Here is a 20,033-nt window from a genome sequence, read left to right on the forward strand (position 1 = left end):
GCGCTTAAGAAGGAAACTTCATTCAGACTAGGATTAAGAGTCGAGAACAGTACACCAAATCGTCTGCTTTTTATAATAATTTAATGAAACGTCAAAGCTTTCGCGCTTCGCGTGGGAGGGGAAAAACTTCATTCAGACAAGGATAAACAGTCGAGAACGGTATAATAAGTCGTCTTCTTTTCCTAATAATTTAAGGAAACGTCTAAGCTTCCGCGCTTTATCCCCTTCCTAATGAGCGCGCTTTTTAAGTGATTCGCTTGCTCACTACCGCCCCTCCCTAAAATAAGATCCTAGCTCCACGCCTGCATTAAAATATATAGCTATGATGCTGACTAAGTTGACTAAAATAATTCGTATATTTATATCGTAGAGGAAAAAGACCATTAGTGCATACGCAAGAACAATAGATAGTCTATAGGAAAAATATAGCCTTCGGCCCCGGGTTTATAGGGTTGAATTTGTAGATATTGGGACATTTAATTTTGTCGGTAATTGGTGGCTAGTTTTGTCGGTAATCGTTGGCCTCCTCACCCCCCCCCCCCCCCCCACTGAAAAAAGTCTAACGACGCCCCTGCTGTTGGTACATAAATGAATACTGATTACATAACTTTCATGAGCACGATCCGAGTATTCGTCTCAATGGTTTTACAATTTGGGTACGAATAACCTTCACCTGCCCTAGTCCAGAATCTGCACGGTCCTTTATAATTTCCCTACACACTTGATTCAAGCCGTCGAAGATGGCGTTATCAACAAACTCAACAATCAGCAAATTATGCTCACCAGCCCAGTCTGAGGACCGGGCGTTCTAATTTAATGATCACGCCATCATCGGCTGGTAGCAAGTAAGTAGGGAGAGGTAGCGTTGGTGTGGTGAGATCAAAATTAAATAGGCCAGAATCTGGACTAGACCTGTCCATGCGCAAATCCTAATTACGTACTCGCTTATTACATCAGATGAGCATAATCATACCTTATTTGTGACACTGGCAGGTCACTAATTGGCGTAACAGGGGTTTTAGGCATTTTAAAAAGGTCAGACAAGCATGCAGGGGCTCGTCTTAAGCCCTTAGGTGGGGTCGAAGGGGCGGAGCCCCGGAAATTAAGGGGTTTTAGGCATATAATTACGGTCAGATGATTATTTTGACCTTATTTGTGACACTGGCAGGACACTAATTGGCCTGAGGTCCAGTGGGCCGAGACCCCAGAAGCTCAGGGGCTTGAAGCATTAAATTACCGTCAGATTAGCATCCAGCCGTCCGCCTTAGCTAGGCCCTAGGTGGGGGACCAGGGGGCAGAGCCACCGGAAGTCAAGGGGTTCTAGGCATTTAATTACGGTCAGATGAGCATATTTTGATACCTTATTTTTGGCACTGGTAGGTGGAGCTTAAATAAGATCTGGCTATTTGTGTCAGTCGATATCAGTAGACTTCAACAATGATCACGGTCTGTAAACAAATAAGATAAAAGAAGATACCCTTAATTATAAGATCAAACTAGAACATAATCCTCTATATCCCCCCCCCAAGTCTTTGGTGCAAAAAGAAACGAAAGGCTAACGGTGCGACAAAGACTTAAACTACGACCCAATGATCAACGACAAGTAAAAATAATGTAAGAGCAAGAAACGTGAACGCGGACCAGGCTAAAACGAAACCTAACGCATAACAGAATGTCATCAAAATCTAGCAAAACAAGAAATGCAATAACCAAATATCAGTTAAAGAAATAAAAACATAAGGCAAACTGTTCGAGTGTCAATGTCACATTGTCATAGTCTGAGTGCCAAACAGGTTTGGCTGGGCGACGGGTAGATCGCCTAGGAGTACTGGCCCGTCCGCGTCTTATTTTTTCGTACCACGGCGAGCCCGGATTCCTGTTTTATCATGAATATTCATTAGGCAGGGCCGGGGAAAGTCTCGATTCTCTTGAATATTCATGTATGATCGAGGCATGCGCAGCATCGAATATCGTGTGTAACAAGTACGTTGGATTAATGGCAGGCCTATAATATGACATAGAAAAGCAATGTCATGGTCATTTAGATAATACAGTCATAAATGCTGTGTTTAATTACTAGTAAATGCCAAAATGTCAGTACCGGTAGACAAGATAATATATAGCATATATTTCAAATAAGAGTCTTGATAGGCAACTTGTGAGTAGCCTAGGCCTACTTTTCTGAGATTAATGGGAGTCTAGTTCTTTTCATGAATTGGTAAATAATCAGTTCTAGGTTTGCTTTTTAGATATTACAAGCAGAGGTAGCATTATGGTATTGAATATGTGATACAGTATTATAAACTGTATAAAATAGATAACAAGAATAGTCCTACATACAGACATTTATCAAAAATAAAATACTTGTGTATTGCACTTAAATTATTTCTATGATCTATGCTCACTTAACTGCATAAGGAAGAAAAGGAAGAAAGAAAAATGGGATTAGAAAGAAGAATAACAAAGTTAAAAAGTAAAATATATATAAATAATAAATGAATTGAAGAAATAAAGAATACGGAATAGATACCAAGGAAGAAAGAAATAAATTGCAAGAAAATTGAAATGAAAAGAAGACAAAAGAAAAAGGGAAAGGAGCAAGATAATATTGATACCATATCTTCAATCTTGTTTTCTTTTATCTTGTTTTTGTTTAGGCCTAGCTACCATTTTTTCCTTTCCTTTCTCTTTTTCTCTTAAAAGTTCTCTTTGGTTTCTTTCTAAAATAATGAGGGAAGGGGGGGGGGTGGGGGGACTCGATGATAATTCATCATTTGAAGGTTTACAATGTGAAGTCCACGAGTTATATGCACCCACTGAAGAAAATCCATGTACAGGGTTGCTGCAGGAACCCCAGCACCCACAGATCCAACGCATGATGAGACAAACTCGAGAGAAAACTACACATTCTTTCACATACATTGAAGAAAAAAAAGAAGAAAAAAAATCCAAGATCGGTTGAACTCTTTTTGACCCCTCCCCAGGACGTCGATCAATTACATGTATGTGCCCCCCCCCCAAACTCTGGCTACGGCCCTGGAGATAATTACCCACTATTCAAATCTGACAGGTGCCCCTTTTTCTTCAACAAATGCCCCTTTAACTTCATAATAAGTGCCACTGTTCCATTTTCATAAGTGCCCCTTGTGATATCTGATAAAAGCCCTTTCATTTTTTTTTACTTTGACACGCGCCCCCTTAAACTTTCTAACAAGTGCCCTTTTACCTTTTGATATGTGCCCCTTTTCCTGTTTAATAGGAGCCCCAACCCCAACCCTTTCTCATAAATGCCCCTTTGACACATGCCCCCTTTTCCTTTTTTTTATAATTCCCCTTTTCTCTCTTTCTCTGTCTTTCGAAAACTATCTTCTGCAAGGTTTGTTCTCTTGACTGAGCAACCTGTTGCAATTCCTTTCTGTCTCACTTTCAGTCGTACTTGTTGCCACTCATTTGCATTCACTCGTTATCAACTACCATCAACCATTCCATATTCACTCCATTACTGTCCACATTTCAATTTCATTCTCTTCACTCTCCCTTTTTGCAGCCTTTCTAGGAGCTTTGCTAGAAGTAGAACATTTTTAATGTAGAGGCCAGAGAAACCGGAAAGTATGTTAATCATTTTATTCAAATATCTAACTTGAAAAAAAGGAAAGTGAAACATTGTTTAATTACAATATATTGACATAATTTTGTTAAAGAAAAAATTTGAATTTAACACTGGAAATTTGTAATTGGTTTGCCAGCCCCCCCCCCCCCCCAAAAAAAAACACACTCAAAACACAACAGTGGTACCAGGGTTTTTGTTAGGAGGCCCATGTACTGTATAATTTTTATTCTTAAGAATAGTTTTCTCTTTTTTATTAATTTGACATTGGCATACCGTAAATTTCACCAGGAACCCCCCCCCCCCCCCCTCCCCCACATTAACAATCGACACTGCCATTACTTCTACCAACAGTAATGCTATAATTCAAAATTTCACTTTCTAAATCCTTCTAATATAATCATATTTGTACAGAGGATAAGATAAGAGGATAGCAAGCCCCCCCCCCCCCCCACTCCCTGTTTTCTTTAGTTGGGAAGCATCGAAACATGATTCTATGAAAGCTACCAGTTTGGATACGAAAGGCAATGAGGATTAGCAGTTTCCATATTTAATGCATTTAGAGTGTTGTCTTTCAAACCTTCTTACATACAATACTTGAAGTAGCAATAATTTCATAATCTACAAAACTTCCCATACAGAAGTCCATAGAGGTAAATGAATTTTAACATGTATAATTATAATCAAAATATCATTGATTAATTCAATCTTTGATATAGACTGATAGACCTTTATCAATCAAATTTGAAGGAGAATCTTTCTGCCCAGTCCTCAGTTTCATCCTATAAGATGGTAGTTGACATTGTTAGAATTTTAATGTTTATTCGTTGAGGATTAGTTATCTTTAATTATTTGAAAGTCGACAAGATGATAAACTTCATTAGCTTTATTTAATGTAGTATTCTACAAACATATAATACAAATAACATATAAATATCATGTAAATATTCCAGTTTAAACCCATCTCTATTGTCCTCTTTCATTATATGAGGGTGGCATCTTTAAGACGTAGTCTCGTGTATATATCTTCTGCATCCATCACTAAAGTTGTAGCCTAGTTTTCAGAAAAAAATATAACCCAAGTCTGTTGAATGGAAAAATGAAATAAGATATATAAAAAATCAACAATGACTAATAACATACACCCTGATACCTGCTCAGAAAAAGGAAGGACTGAAATTCACTTGGGGTTCTAGTGGGCAAACCTAAACTATTTTTTGTACAAGACTAGTTTAAATACTGACCGCATCTTAAATTATTACTGATGATCCCATTAAGACGATAGGCCTGCTGGAGCTCGGATCAGACAAGGTATGAAATAAGTAATACAATGTAATACAACTCGTGCTCATACCGGTAATTGAATAATACTCGGTTAAGTATGGGACATAAAATGACCAAACAACTTTGACCAGCGAATGTACTGGAAATAATGCTACTGAAACATACGTAATGTAGACTTATATTTCATCTATATTGACATTTAATTTTTAATCTAAATTACAATTGTGATATTAAGTCAATTATTCTTTTACAAGTCAACTGACAATGAAAAATATCTGTTTCAGATCTATAATTTTCTTCATGACATTTGTTCCACAAAAATTTATTGGGGGTACCTTCATGTATATTAGCACACTTGCTCGTATGAAGTGTAGTAGGCCCGCATCTCTAGATATGATCCCGTCAACATCTGTTCTTTGTTCCTCTCCTGAGTTTGCAAACCAGAATGCCTTCATCATCCACTGTAGAGAGGCATCATCCTACATGAGAGAAAACAAAGTAGGTACATGTACTTCAATTAAAAACTGATACTGATGGATACATATCAACCATAATACATCCTATAAACAGACTTTTATCAATCTTATTTTGTGTTCTTCTTCATCTTCATTGCTCAAGAAGTGAAAGTACCCCTTACAAAAAAAAAATGAGGGGTCCTGTGTATACCCTACATGTAGTGCTTACAATGTGCATTTGATATGGCTCTTCTAAACACAGGACCTCCTGTAAATAAGGACAAATTTTCCTTTGTAAACATAGAAAGAAAAGACATCAATATTTGTATACTAGGTGCAGAACTAGAATAAAATATACCCTCCACTATATATGCTTGCAATGTCAACTTAGTTCCATTTCCTTTTGAGTGAATTAATAGGTGGTCGTTTAATATGTGTGTGCTAAATAACCTGATAACTGTACATGCATGGGACTTTCTGCTTCATCTTGCAAATATAAGAGATGTTGTAATGTCCTCCTTCCAGCTCTTCAGTTTCAAACTTTTGGAACAAAAAGAAGAAGAAAATCAATACGACAATCAAGGCATCCCTTTCTCCTTAACAAAATAAAATAGATCTAGCATAATTCAAATTAATAGATATTTTTATGTCATGGTTGGCCTTAATTTTAATATGGCGTGGAAATCAACATTCCTATTTAATGAACCACAGTACAAAGTAAAACTAAATGGAAGATTTAACTTGTGCATCAAACAGTGGTTTCTATGGCCTATGAACACGAAGCAGTACTAAGTAGAATTAGTTTATTATAACAAGAAGAGGACTACATACCATATAAGCAGAGGCGGCGCTCCGAGAGGGGGGGGGGGGCAGAGTGCCCTCCCATTTGGTCAAGTACCCTAAAAGTGCCCCTTTTTGCATAGGAAAGTGCCCCTTTTACTCTGACAAGTGCCCCTATTAAGTTTTTAAAGTGCCCCTTCCCCTTTTAATAACTACCCCTTTTAACTTGGATAAGCGCACCTTATATCTTCACATGTGCTCCCTTTCATTTTTAATAAGTGCCCCTTTTTCTTATAAGTGCCCCCATTTAAAAATAGGCCCTTTCCCTTCTCATAAATGCCCCTTTTCATCTATGAAAATAGTTCCTTTTCATTCTCTTAAGTGCCCCTTTTCATCTCTTGTAAATGACCCTATTCACTTCTGAGAGATACTTGTTTTACTTTGACAAGCACCCCTTCCCCTCCTAGTCAGTACTCTTTTCATCTCTTATAAATGCCCCTTTTATTTTGACACGTCCTCCTTTTCCTTCCTATATAATGCCTTTTTTCCTTATAAGCACCCTTACCCCTTATCATAATTACCGGTACCACTTTTCGTCTTTGATAAGTGCCCCGTTTATTTAAACATGTGCCACTTTTTCTTTTTAATAAGAGCCACTTCCCCTTTTCATTACCCTTTTAACAATGATATGTAACCTATTTCCTTTCTTATAAAGAACCTATCCCTTTTTCATAAATGCCCCTTTTCACTGCTTATAAATGCCCCCTATCAAAATCTGATGGGTGCCTCTTTTCCGTCGACAAATGCCCATGTTCTTATCATCCCTGGTGCATGCCTCTTTGTTTAGGTGTAAGTGCCCCATTTTCACCTCTGATAATTAGCCTTTGTACTTTGACACATGCTTCTTTTCTTTTCTGATAAGTGTCTTAACCCTTTCGATAAGTGTCCCCTTTTCCTCTCATCATTAAACGTGTCCCTAATTTCAAGCGACTAAAAGCAATTTCCCACAAAGCTCGCTCGCTACGCTTGCCCATAGTTATAGACGTTATAATTATGTAACTTATCACAGATCTATTCAGTCTTCCGTTATGAGATTGTGCTTATATAATCCCATCAGGATTGGGTTTTCCTCTTTATAAGATGTAATTTTTCGCACTGCAAGCCAAAAACTGCAAAGTATGATACTTAAGCAATATCTTAAATGCTGTATTAAGAGAAACAAATATTGAAATCATCCCTGATAATGTAATTACAAAATAGGGGTATATACCAATGTAAAAAAAATGGTATATTTTCCCTCTGAAGGTGCCCTTTTCTCAAGAAAGTGCCCTTTTTGTTGGTGCCCCCCCCCCCCCACTTTGGAAGTTGCTCCGCCCAAAGGCTCCGCCGCCTCTGCGTATAAGTAAACATAATTGTCGACTACCCTAGGGGTCTTCTCTTATACAACGTCCAACAATAAATAGATTTATCAAATGAACTGCACACTTTGGAGAAGAAAAAATCTTTAATATAGGTCTAGATCTAGAAAAGTTATGACAACTTGACAAGCACACTGGACACACACAACATCTGAACATTAAATAAATGAATCCTAGGTCTAATTTGTTTGTTTTTGAATATTTTTATTAATAAGTTCCAGGTTTACGTCTAAATGAAATATGGTTTGGAGCTGTTTGATTATCCATGGTCACAAACAATTTTGGTCTAAAAGTTGACACGCACCAATGATGCAACTGAGCGAACGGATAGCACTTAGTCTTAGTAATACTAGTATAGCCAACAGAGTCGACATCTACTAAAGATATACACAAGAATTAACCCTCTTGGATTATTAAAGAAATCATACTTCATAGATTATTTTAAGGTGTAACGTTAAATCTAGATTTAAATTCAATGGATGATTGGTGAATTATATTCACGATGACGATCAAATTTGGAATAAAACCTGATCAGAAAGTTTTATCTTGATGCAGATGAGCACCGAAATTCCCCAACGTGGGCCTGCCGGAACCCCGGGGCTCTAAAGGATGACATGAAGGCAAACCGCAGTCAAACTACTTCACGACGATGAAAATCAAAGTGCAATTTCAAGAGAAATATTTTCCTAGCCTTTTCCCCACAAATCTGTTGAGAACAGTCTCAAAATGTAAAGAAATTACAGTAGATCACGAATTACAGCTTTTTCAAATTAATGACTAAATTCTCTTAATCTACTGATATTTCAATCAATTACTCACCCATATGCATTCTCCGTGAACTAAACCTTCTCACTTTGTGCGAGTATAGCGCGCGTCGTGCATTGATCCCACCTCGATATGAATATTTAAGAGAATCGAGACTTTCCCCGACCCTGCCTAATGAATATTCATGATAAAACAGGAATCCGGCCTCGCCGTGGTACGAAAAAATAAGACGCGGGCGGGTCATGGGACGTCCCAGAAGAAGCGGCAGGGGTCGTCGCAGCTGCCTGGGCAGGGGGCATGACAGGTCCATTTAAGGGGGTGTGGTCCCATCTGGTTCTGTACGCGAACATGGTCACCAACTGTAAGGGGCGGAAGCCGCTTGGTGTGCTCTGACCAGCGTTCAGCACTTCTCATGTGGCGATTGCGCAGTGCATCTTCCTGAGCCCCAAAGGTCTCACGCCAAGTGCCGGACCGGTGAGGCTCGTATCTACCGGCAGCCACCGGAATGAAGTCCCGAATAGGATGGCCGAATACGCACATGGCGGACGAGAGCTTGGTGTCCATGTCAGGCGTGTTCCTGTACTAAAGCATCGCACGTTGGAATGCGTCAATGTCAAGGACACCGCGGTAGGGCTGGTGTACGTTGCCCAGGAGAAGGCGCTTGGTGGTCTTAACACCCACTTCAGCACGACAGTTGCTATGGGGGTATGCCACGGAGGAAAGGCGATGATGGATACCCCAGTCCTGGGGAACCGACGTGTGGCTGCTGCTGTAAATTCGGGGCCACCATCTGAGGCCAGCTCGTCAGGGATGCCACATGTGACAAATCTTTGCGCAACATAAAACGTATACCATTCGGTTCAATGGTCTGAAAATCAGACTATTACTTACTGGCTCTATAGCTCTTAAGACGATTCGACAACTAATAGTCGTTATACCCACTTATATAAAGACATTTTCAAGCCCCCCCCCCCCCCCTTTGGGGTGAAGTTCTAATATTGTATTATCTTTCAAATGCCGTTGGAATTTGACCTTTTCATTTTTTGGCCTATATAGTAGCTTTAAAGAATATCTCCGACGTGTGAATGCGGGGTACAAGTCTTAAGATACGGAACAGAAGAGTTTTATACTTATTCACTCTACCGTGATCCACGTATACCAGACGGGGGTTTTGTACAACACCCAGGATGCAGACGTTGGCAAATCCACACTGCATGCGTAATATAAAGCACTATGGCTTCCACACGATGTGTTGCACTTACTTCATTTATTTTCATACTTCTTGGATGTTGCTCTTGTACATTTGGGTTCAATATCCTTATGTCATCTTACTATGGAATGGGAAGCCATTTCTTTGCCGGATCTAAGGTGGCAGAGAGCCTTTTGAAGAAAGGTCACAATGTTACATTTCTCATCAGTGAGGCTTTCTCACATCGAGCGGAAGACCCAGCATATTCCAATTTTTCATTCCAGATCTTCAAGCACTCGGTGCCCAAAGAAGAAATCGTTGACGTATTCAGCAATCTCATTGGCCAACATGCATTCGAAAGCTCACAGGTGCAGCTTAAGACTGGGCTTAAAATAGTGGAGCATAATATAAACGACTGTTTATCTATACTCAGAGACAAGGCCTTTATGGGAAACATAGAGGGGATCGATGGGATAGTTGTGGATACAGCGTGGAATTGTGGATATTTCATCAGAGATTTCTTGGAAATGAAGACAAACAAAAGTAGGAAAGTTCCACTTGTAGCTATGACCCCGGCAGCCAATCTGATTGGTTCGATATTAGAGGATATATCATCGACATTGAACCGCGCCTACCAGCCCGAGTTCGGTACTGGATATACCAATAGAATGACATTTCTTCAGAGAACAATGAATGTGCTAGAGCATTGGAAGTGGCGATTCGTGTCTAAAACCGTAAGCAGCTGGTTCTGCGAGATACAGAAAGAAACGGGTCAAAACTGCCACGATTTCGATGTGCTAGAAATGTACGCAAAGGCCGATATCTTTTTGTTTAATACCCACTTTGCTGTAGACTTCCCCCGCGCTCTCACACCAAACGTTGTACTAGTAGGTGGATTAACCTGCCGACCAGCTTCCCCTCTCACCCAGGTACGTGGGGAATGATCACAATGATGACGATGATGATGATGAATTAATAGGGACTTTTAGATTTGCACGTTGACAGCTTTGACTGCAACGTATGACGTCATTTTAAGGCACTGCGCATGCGTCTCGTCGTCTCAGTCGGCGATCGAGAATGCATCAACCTTGATTTTCCTAAATCTAGTACGGTACTAGTATATGCCGCGTGCGCATAAAATATACAGTTCCTCAGGTAGACAAAGGAACATCCCTTCCCTGCTATTATGTCAAAATGTGTAGAACAGGTGTCACATGCATATTCACCTGTTCTACACATTTTTACACAATAGCAGTGAAGGGATGTTCTACCACAGCAATAGGCCATTTTCGTAATGAAACCAAATTGAATGCATAGGTCTTTGTGAAGTGCCTCAATACAAACTATTTCATTCACCTGATAAGAATAATAGTATTTCAATAGACAGAATGCAACTGCATACATTAGTTGTTGCCAGGTTGGACAAACATTATGGCTTGACCTATACCTAGCAACACTTAACATAATTATGCAGTCGCATTCTGACTATTGAAATACTATTATTTCTATCAGGTGAATGAAATCAAGTGCATTACATTTGGTTACATTACGAAAATGGCCTATTGTTGAGGGTAGAATGAGGAACTGTATATTTTGTCCGTGATGTTCATAGTGTTACTTCCTTCATGCATGTATATCGTTGAGTGCAATCTAAAAGATTTCTAATTGTAGTCAACATGGGAAGTTTAGCACTTTGACACGCATGATCAGTCGGCGTTCGTCGTGTTCTCGTCCACTCAATCTAAAAGTCCCTATTGTATAATGGTGGTGGACTGGTGGTGATGAAGATGATGGTAGTTATGAGCATGGTGATGATAGTGAGATACTTAACCATGATTTTAATTAAAGAGCAAAAGAACACATATTTCTTACGTGATTTTCGACTCCAAATCAATGGTATGCATCAAAAAAGCAATAAGGATTGAAATAGAAGACTAAATACTTAAGAATATAAAAGCTTGTATAAACAGGAACGTAAGTAATATTAATTGTACATCTTATTTAAATAGAAATTTTCCTCATACTGCATATTTTTTAACCCTCACTGAAAAAGAAATAATTAATAATGCTCTGTCTTTCAAGAATAGTAAAGCTCCTGGTTTTGAATCCATTGATTGTTCTGTAGTGACAAAGGTTATTCATGTCATGATATCTAAACGGTTGTGCAATATTTTCAACTCATGTATTGAGCAAGGTGTTGTACCTGTTGACCTGAAAATTGCCAAAATTATTCCCATACATAAAAAGGGACCAAAAGATATATTCTCAAATTACAGACCCATTTCATTACTTCCACTCTTCTCTAAAGTCTCTGAAAAAATGCATCTATACCAGACTACACGGTTTTCTCGATAAACATAGTATACTTTATAAAAAGCAGTTTGGATTTAGGGCCAGGTATTCAACTGAGCATACTCTTTTAGATTTGTCAATACAAGTATCAAAGGCAATTGAAAACAGAGAAATCATTGTTGGTATATTTTTAGACTTTAAGAAAACTTTTGATTCAATTAACCATGATATTCTCCTTTCATAACTTTATTATTATGGAATTCGTGGTGTTACTCTTAAATTATTTCGCAGTTATCTAAATGATCGCAAACAATTCACTGTTTTCAATTCTAAAAATTCAAGTTTACAATCAGTTTCCTGTGGTATTCCGCAATGGTCAATTATAGACCCCTACTCTTTGTAATTTATATAAATGATTTACATTCAGTCTCTCCCATTTTGAATTTTATACTTTTCGCGGACGATACAAATATATTTTATAAGCACAAAGATGTTGAATGCCTGATCAAAAATCTAAAAATGAGCTTCTAAAAGTTAGTGAGTGGATTAAAGCAAATAAACTGCAACTTAACTATGAAAAAACCAATGTTATGTTATTTAACTTCCCAAAGACGTGTGCTAGTGAGGTAAAAAATATATATGAATGGACATCTGATTGAACATACGAATTCAACCAAGTTCTTGTAGGCTTTAATATTGATAAAGATCTTAAGTGGAAAACACACGTCTATTGAAGTTCTACGTAAATATTGTTTGCCTTTGCATGTTTTTATGAAAGTGGTGAATAAATTCAATTCAATTCAATTCAATTCAAATCGGTTATAATTTCGGGGCTAATATCAGTGGAGGCACAATCAGAGGGTAAATCGGTTTTCTACAGATACAACAAAATAATGTTTATATATATATATATATATATATATATATATAGGCCTTTATGCCAGATTTGGGTTTTACCGGGGGCGCTTCCCCATGCCCCTTGGACCAACCACTGAGTGCATGTGTTGAAAGTGCCAAATATTTTTCATACCTAACGGCCCGAATTCACAAAGCAAGGTTTGAGCTCAGACCAAGGTTTGAGGTCAAACCTCCTTTTGTTTCGCCAAACCTCCTTTTGTTATTTACAAACCAGGTTTGTAAATAACAAAAGGAGGTTTGGCGAAACAAAAGGAGGTTTGAGCTCAAACCTTGGTCTGAGCTCAAACCTTGCTTTGTGAATTCGGGCCAGTATGTGCAGCTCAAAACTAAAAACGGAATCAGAACCAAGCATCCACCCCCCCCCCGCCAAAAAAAAGAAAAGAAAAGAAAGATGTCTCAGTATTGATTAATTTCTTTTCGTTGTCTATATAGGAGTTAGAAGACTTTGTTCAGAGTTCTGGAGATCATGGCGTTATCATCTTCACCCTCGGTACCTACTCGACGTCCATCACGACGATCAGACCCGAATTAGTGACGATGTTTGCCGAAGTTTTCCGAAGATTGCCGCAGAAGGTCATCTGGCAGCTCAAAGAACTGCCTGAATGGGAGCTACCCTCTAACGTGAAGGCTATGCCCTGGCTACCTCAAAACGATCTTCTCGGTATGCAGTCTATCACAAACTTATTATTATCTTTAATAATTTCTTATAATAATAAACATAGCATCCCCTACATTAAGGCCACACTGTCCTACTTGTAGGTACTTGCTCCCTCTATATAGAAAACCTAATCGGCAACCATTGGTCCATATAAACCAAAAAGTATATTTTGAGGTGTGAAATTAAAGCAGAAAATAAGTGAAGATAGCCACTCTCCTACATTATCCTAAATAATTTTTACTAAAATGGCAGTTACAAAGCCCAAGCAGACGACATCCCATAAAGAATGAACATAATTGCAAAGATATTATTTCTCCAATAGGCCATCTTCGTAATGTAACCAAAATTAATGCATAAGTCTTTGTGAAGTGCCTCAATACAAATAATTTCATTCACCTGATAAGAATAATAGTATTTCAATAGTCAGAATGCAAACTGCATATATTAAGTGTTGCAAGGTAGGTCAAGCCATAATGTTTGTCCAACCTGGCAACAACTAATGTATGCATTTCGGATTCTGTCTATTGAAATACTATTATTCTTATCAGGTGAATGAAATAATTTGTATTGAGGCACTTCATAAAGACTTATGCATTAAATTTGGTTACATTACGAAAATGGTCTATTATAATGAGTTTAGTGTATATAAATGTGATGGCATTACAAACCATTCAAAAGGGGATATGAAACCGATTCTGATAAATAAAATCTTTTGTTTGTAAATACACAGGATAGGGGTTAATTAACAATCAAATAAGCCAGACTTTCAAATTGAAAACCCCCGGAATGATATTAAGGACGGCATTTGTTCCCTCTTGAAACGCCGAACATACCGCGGTGTGTGCAGCTGAATATACAATGGCGTCTTATTTTGTTTACAAGCGACAGATTCTTTTATTTTTGTATCGCTGCATTTGTCATCAAAATAAAACCATGCGCGGGGTTGAGAGTGAGGCAATAGATAATACATTTAGCCTGACAGCAGTGAAGAAAGAGAAAGAACTCAAGAGAAGATGAAAAAGGCACTGAAAATGTGTGAGATGTCATGGGACATCGTCTGCTTGTGCAAATCATGTCCATACTGTGATCTCACACATCCCAGTAGCGTTCGGAGAGCTCTTCATGTGCTATGCCGGGGCTGTATTTAAGCGTTTTGTAATTTATAATAATCATTACTTCGAATGTTTCCAAGCATTGAATTTTGATAACCTTGTTGAATCAAAGATTCAACTGTCCAATAATGAAAATGAAGTTAGTTTTTAGAATCAATGAATATCTACTTTAAAAGAATTCAAAGATAGCCGTTCCCTTTTGTATACAGTGCGTCCCAGAGAAAACGAAACCGAGAATTATCGATGTTTTATCATAACTTCATCACAATGATAATTAATAAACGACACATGTTTGTAAATCTTAGATCCTCCTCTTTCATTTGATGCAACTTATTCGATACATGTCTTACGCATGAGTGATCAAAATCAATTTGAAGAGAAGAAACCAAAAAATCATTTGGCGGACGGTATCTGAATTTCACAGGGAAAATCACATTTCTAGAAAGTTCAGTTTATGCCCTTTCAAATGACACCTCAATCAGGAAAAATGAGGTAGGAATAACAAAGTTCTGTTTGTTTAAAGTAGTGCTTGCATTTCTATAATTTGATTAAACTAATTCGTTTTCACCGGCTGCCTGCTGTAGCAACAAACTGAATTGACAAAAGACTTAACTCCTGTTCGTTGAAGAGCAGCCATAGACCAAATAAGTCATGCATGGCTGGGGGTTTCCTGATGTCACTGCGGGGATGGAGTTACTCGTCAAAAATCATTAAAAGTTGCAATGGGATTATGCGCATGCGTGCCGTAGGGCTGCTCTGATTCATTATTCTACCCCCCCCCCACACACACACACACCCACACACAAACATACCCCTACACACATTGAAATCAAAGAATGTTCATATTCATGAGCAGTTATTATTAGCAAATATGTAGAACTGCGTGTATTCCTTTTAATTTTCGTATCACTCTATCAGTCTATCACCTATGATTTTGATTTCATGATATACATACCGTTTACTGCATTTCAGGCTTGATCGGTGTTATGACTCAGTATTTATCATCTTACATAACCCTCTCCTCCAGGTCATCCCAAGACCCGAATGTTGATGTACCAAGGAGGTAATAATGGTTTCCAGGAGGCCAGCTATCACGGTGTACCCATCGTAGTCATTCCTCTTCACAGCGACCAACCCGATGTCGCAGCCAGGATCGAGGTGAGAGGTATGGGCAAGAGACTCGATAAAATGTCCCTGAGTGCTGATGTCATCTACGAAACCATTGAAGAGGTCATAGGCAATCCAAGGTATTGTTAACTTTAAAAATAGCATATAGTCTAGATGATAATATTTGTATATGAGATGAAATCTTATTTCATAGAATTAGTATTGCTATATATTTTTTAACAAAAAGGGTATGGTACAAGTGTGGAAGACATGTGTGAAATAAAATTTGTTTAAATGAAAAGAAAATAGTCTTGCGTGCATATACAAAGTAATTTATAACAAACCACTGGGCGTTCATTCGAATCGCCTCCCCCCATCCCTGGCAACGACGCATTTGGCTACTTTTGAAAACAGATATAGCCTACATGCTTATTAAAGGTAAAGACCAGTTATGGTCATGCGATTGCATTGTGAAAGAAACGTTGTGGAATCGATGAGAAAAGGTTGATCATCTAGCATCTAGCATCTGCAAGGTTCTGGAATCATCAAAATGATAAGAAATTTGGCCCATTCTTCGTAAAGTTACAAGCACTATACACAGAAAGATGTTTATGGGACTACCCTATATTTCTCACAGACCATGAGAGAAACAAATTTACCAAATATATTAGTAGGCGGTTTCCCGGCAAATTTTGTATCATCATGACATAGTCAAAACATATTCTTTCACATGATTGGTAATGAGAGCTTCCATTTCATTTTTTGAAATTGGGGCGTTTCCAATACTGGTCTCTACCTTTAAACTCACAGGAACAGAGGCACAGGAAGAGACGGACAAAGACAGACAGACAAAGAACGGGGAAGGGGAGAAAAGGGAATCTATTGCTTTCACTTTGCTCTTATTTTCTGTCAAAAATCAAAAATCCTTGACAAGAGATCCCCTCCCTCGATAATCCACTCCATAGCTTCATCTTCTTATAGCTGTTTTATAATCTGTGGCTTTCGGACAAAACGGAGTCTTCAAGGTCCTTGCACTAATGCTTTCGAGGCTTATTCCTCTATACACATTCAGCCCCTGCAGTTTCATACGATACGAGGCCCACGCGGGAGGGGGGGGGGGGGGGGGGGGGTGTTACCTGGTTTGGAGTGGGGAATGCGTTCCCTGATGCGTTCCATGAGATGAATCATTTACCATTCAGGTACCCGTCACTTCCTGAAATGCGCTATAAAAGAACGAACTATTATTATTATTATTATCATACGGGCAAAGTCGTTAGCATCCTTAAAGAATACGCGTATGGCTCAATTTGAGTTTATTGAGATTTTGTTTCTATTTAATTTTTACTTATGTATTCATTTATTTCCTTCTGTATGTAAGCGAATCTAAAATCTCTCGCAAACAATGCTTCGTGTTCATCGAAGCGTGAACACATACCACACAAAAATGATACCAAATCATTTGGGATAACACACGTGTATAATAATTTACTGTTCATAGATGATTTTTAAAATAATTAGCAATTTTCTAGGTGTAAACATTTTTTTACTCACACGGTATTTAAATGACATTTGTGGGGAAAATTGCTTTACACGCTCTGTATAATTTGATTCTGCCTTCGTTCCTGATCACGTTCCTCGCATGACCTGCATAATCATAATCTGGATTTGCGAAAGCCCTACGAAAATGTATTTGTTAAAGGATAAGTAACCCCACATAATAACTTTGGTTGTTTTGAGAGGTTTAATGCGTTCTTGCCCATCAATCAACAAGATTCCCCGCCAAAGTGTATGAGAAAGGCATAAAGCAAGAACAAAGTAAAGTTTCTCAGCAAGACATGGGCATCGCCATTTTCTTGATTGCATGACGTACTATGCTGAGTCGTTTATCAACTAAATGTATTCACATTTAGGGATACTTCCTTCCCAGGTGTTTGTGGTGTTGAAGCATTTCTTTCACCTGCTATTATCCTCTGTACTCCAATCGCCAGAACGCAGATTGCATAAATAAGTTGGTGCTGTTCTGGGGTTAAAGGCCAAGTCCGCTCCAAAAATAACTTACTTTCAATAAAAGCAGAAAAATCAGACAAACCAATCAAAAAAAGTTAAACTATTAAGAAAGTTATGAATTTGTAATGACATGACAAACTTTGAAAATCACAAGACAAATTAGCAAATCACTCATGAGTCTGTGACGTCTTTGCCTCAGTATCCAATTTTTTTTCTTCTTCTTATATTGATAATATAAATCTCCCTAAGAATATTATTTCCTCACACCAGCATCCAAGCAATATTTATAGTAATATGTTTTTGTGTGGATACACTAATATAGAGTAATTATTTCAGTTAAATCATGAAAAATGTGAATTTTGATAAACTATTTATATAAGAATCAACAATTATGAATATACAATATTCAGAAAATAGTATCAATTCTTCAAAGTTCATAAAAGATTTCGTGAAATGTCATGCCTGCAAATCATATGACCTGGGCAAAGGCATGGGGAAATCAAGTTTTTGGGGATAAAAGGGAAATTAACGGATAAAGCAACTGATAAATAGTGAGGCCATGACGTCACAAACTGAAAACTAAATTGGCAATTTGTGTAGTGATTTCCATTGTTCCATACTTTTCATACTAAAAAAAAAAATCATAAGTTATCCGATTTTACTAAAACTGTTTTTGACTGGTTTCCCTTGTTTATCTGCTCCTATTGAAAGTTATATTATTTGTCTGCGGTACGTTTGTATAGCAGACAAATGTCGTTGTCAGGCTATTCCACAATAATTGAAGTGTATTATTGTGTCATTTGTTGGTATTGGAGGTCAAGAGGGATGACAGACGAAATAATATGTGAAGTTATACGACAGACGTTTTTGGGGGGAGTGGACTTGGCCTTTAAATGTTTCGCATAAATGAAATAGATTTTTCAACTGCTATATTATGTTAGTATTTTTGAATAAATGAGTTACAATAAATTATTACCCTAATATATATTTTTCAACAAAAATCGAGACGAATGCAAGATAGTTAGGTTCTAGTACAATTTCTATCGCAAGGAGCGAATTCAGGAGAGATGATGCAGGCATGACACAATGTATTAGTTCAGTTCGTAGTGATTTGTATTGAAATGGGCATGGCGTAGCTGGGCCTAGTCTAAACGTCGTTCGTTAAGCATAATTTGACATATTTTATTTCTCTCTTTAAAAAAAAAAAATAAAAAAATATGACTAGTATTGCATGATTGTCCGTTAATGATTTGGAAAACAAGAAGCAATTCTAGTTTTAAGCATGACAAGGTTATAACAGGAGGAAGACGAAAATAAGGGAGTTTACAAATACAATCTGCGCATGGGCAGATAAAGATCATTTGTACCAAAAAGGTAAAACCCACAGAGATGAATACTGGATATGCGCTCATGAAAGTTATGTAACATTATTCATTTATGCACCAACGGTACATTCTAAGATACGCAGGTGGAAGCATTCTTTTCAAGAGGGCAAACAAAAGGTATTCATGAAGCATATTTATAGGACTTTGGCAGTTATTATTCTAAGTTGCTCAAAGTAGAACGTCTCCATGAATGTGTAAAAGATCTGTGGATATTTGGGATCATTTGTACCATGTGCTATCTGGAAACTCCCTTATTGTGATTATTTTTTCACTTTGCTCCTTTTAACAGTTACACCAAGACAGCGAAAGAAGTGTCGGCCATTTACCGCAACGAACCAATGAGTGGACCTGATAAGGCTGCTTTCTGGATCGAACACGCTATCAAGTTTGGTGGGGCTAACATGCGACCACCTGTCAACGAACTCAATTTCGTTCAATATAACCTTCTCGATGTGTATACATTCCTCATTGGAATCGTTATAGCGTTCGTATTGGTAGTATTATACGTTTTCTGGTTTTGCCTTTCGATATGTATTAATTTGGTAAGACCTGGCAAAAGCACAAAATCCAAAGCTGACTAATTGTGTATTCATTACAGTTCAGAGTGCTGATTGTGGAAAATAACTATACATATTTCAGGGGAAAAAACTGCTTCGAATTTTTTTATGAAAAAAAGATTGTCTTGCGTTTAAAAATGTCTTTGTCTTACAGGGAAATTATGTCTCACTGATTTCATGATGCTATTTGTTTTAACTGGCATTAAAGCCCCACTGTCCTACTTGTAGCTACTTGCTCCCTCTTGCTCCCTCTATATAGAAAACTTCCCCAATCGGTGCCTGTTGGTCCCTCATCATCCTCTTTTTCTTATGTTAGTTGAGAGCTGAGTTAATGAGATAGCCACCTGTCAGTGACCTCGCTGTGTGGTCTAATCCCTTCTGGCCCAGTAATATTGAAGGTCTTTAAGTGAAAACAAATCCTTAAAAACGGATATTATGATTATATATTTAGTAATTCGAGTGAGCATTTGAGAAATCACAAATGGTTAGACCAAATGGT

The 20,033-nt window shown here is 37.9% G+C and overlaps 1 protein-coding gene and 1 long non-coding RNA gene across 2 annotated transcripts; one reads left to right on the forward strand and one right to left on the reverse strand.

The window, feature by feature from the left end:
• Positions 1-4,732: 4,732 nt before the first annotated feature.
• On the reverse strand, positions 4,733-8,468 carry LOC115925582. Its single transcript, XR_004064830.1, has 3 exons — positions 8,364-8,468; positions 5,810-5,886; positions 4,733-5,370 (listed from the first exon to the last, which is right to left on the reverse strand). It is a non-coding gene; the product is annotated as an uncharacterized LOC115925582 (long non-coding RNA).
• A 1,017-nt stretch (positions 8,469-9,485) lies between these two features.
• LOC575738 (UDP-glucuronosyltransferase 2B1) lies at positions 9,486-19,829 on the forward strand. Its single transcript, XM_030989731.1, has 4 exons — positions 9,486-10,427; positions 13,141-13,369; positions 15,506-15,725; positions 19,267-19,829. The coding sequence occupies exons 1-4, from the start codon at positions 9,543-9,545 to the stop codon at positions 19,556-19,558; spliced, it is 1,626 nt and encodes a 541-aa protein (XP_030845591.1). The 5' UTR covers positions 9,486-9,542; the 3' UTR covers positions 19,559-19,829.
• The last annotated feature ends 204 nt before the right edge of the window (positions 19,830-20,033 follow it).

The sequence above is a fragment of the Strongylocentrotus purpuratus genome, unplaced genomic scaffold (assembly GCF_000002235.5).
Source record: "Strongylocentrotus purpuratus isolate Spur 01 unplaced genomic scaffold, Spur_5.0 spur5_scaffold_18, whole genome shotgun sequence".
Lineage (NCBI taxonomy): Eukaryota > Metazoa > Echinodermata > Echinoidea > Camarodonta > Strongylocentrotidae > Strongylocentrotus > Strongylocentrotus purpuratus.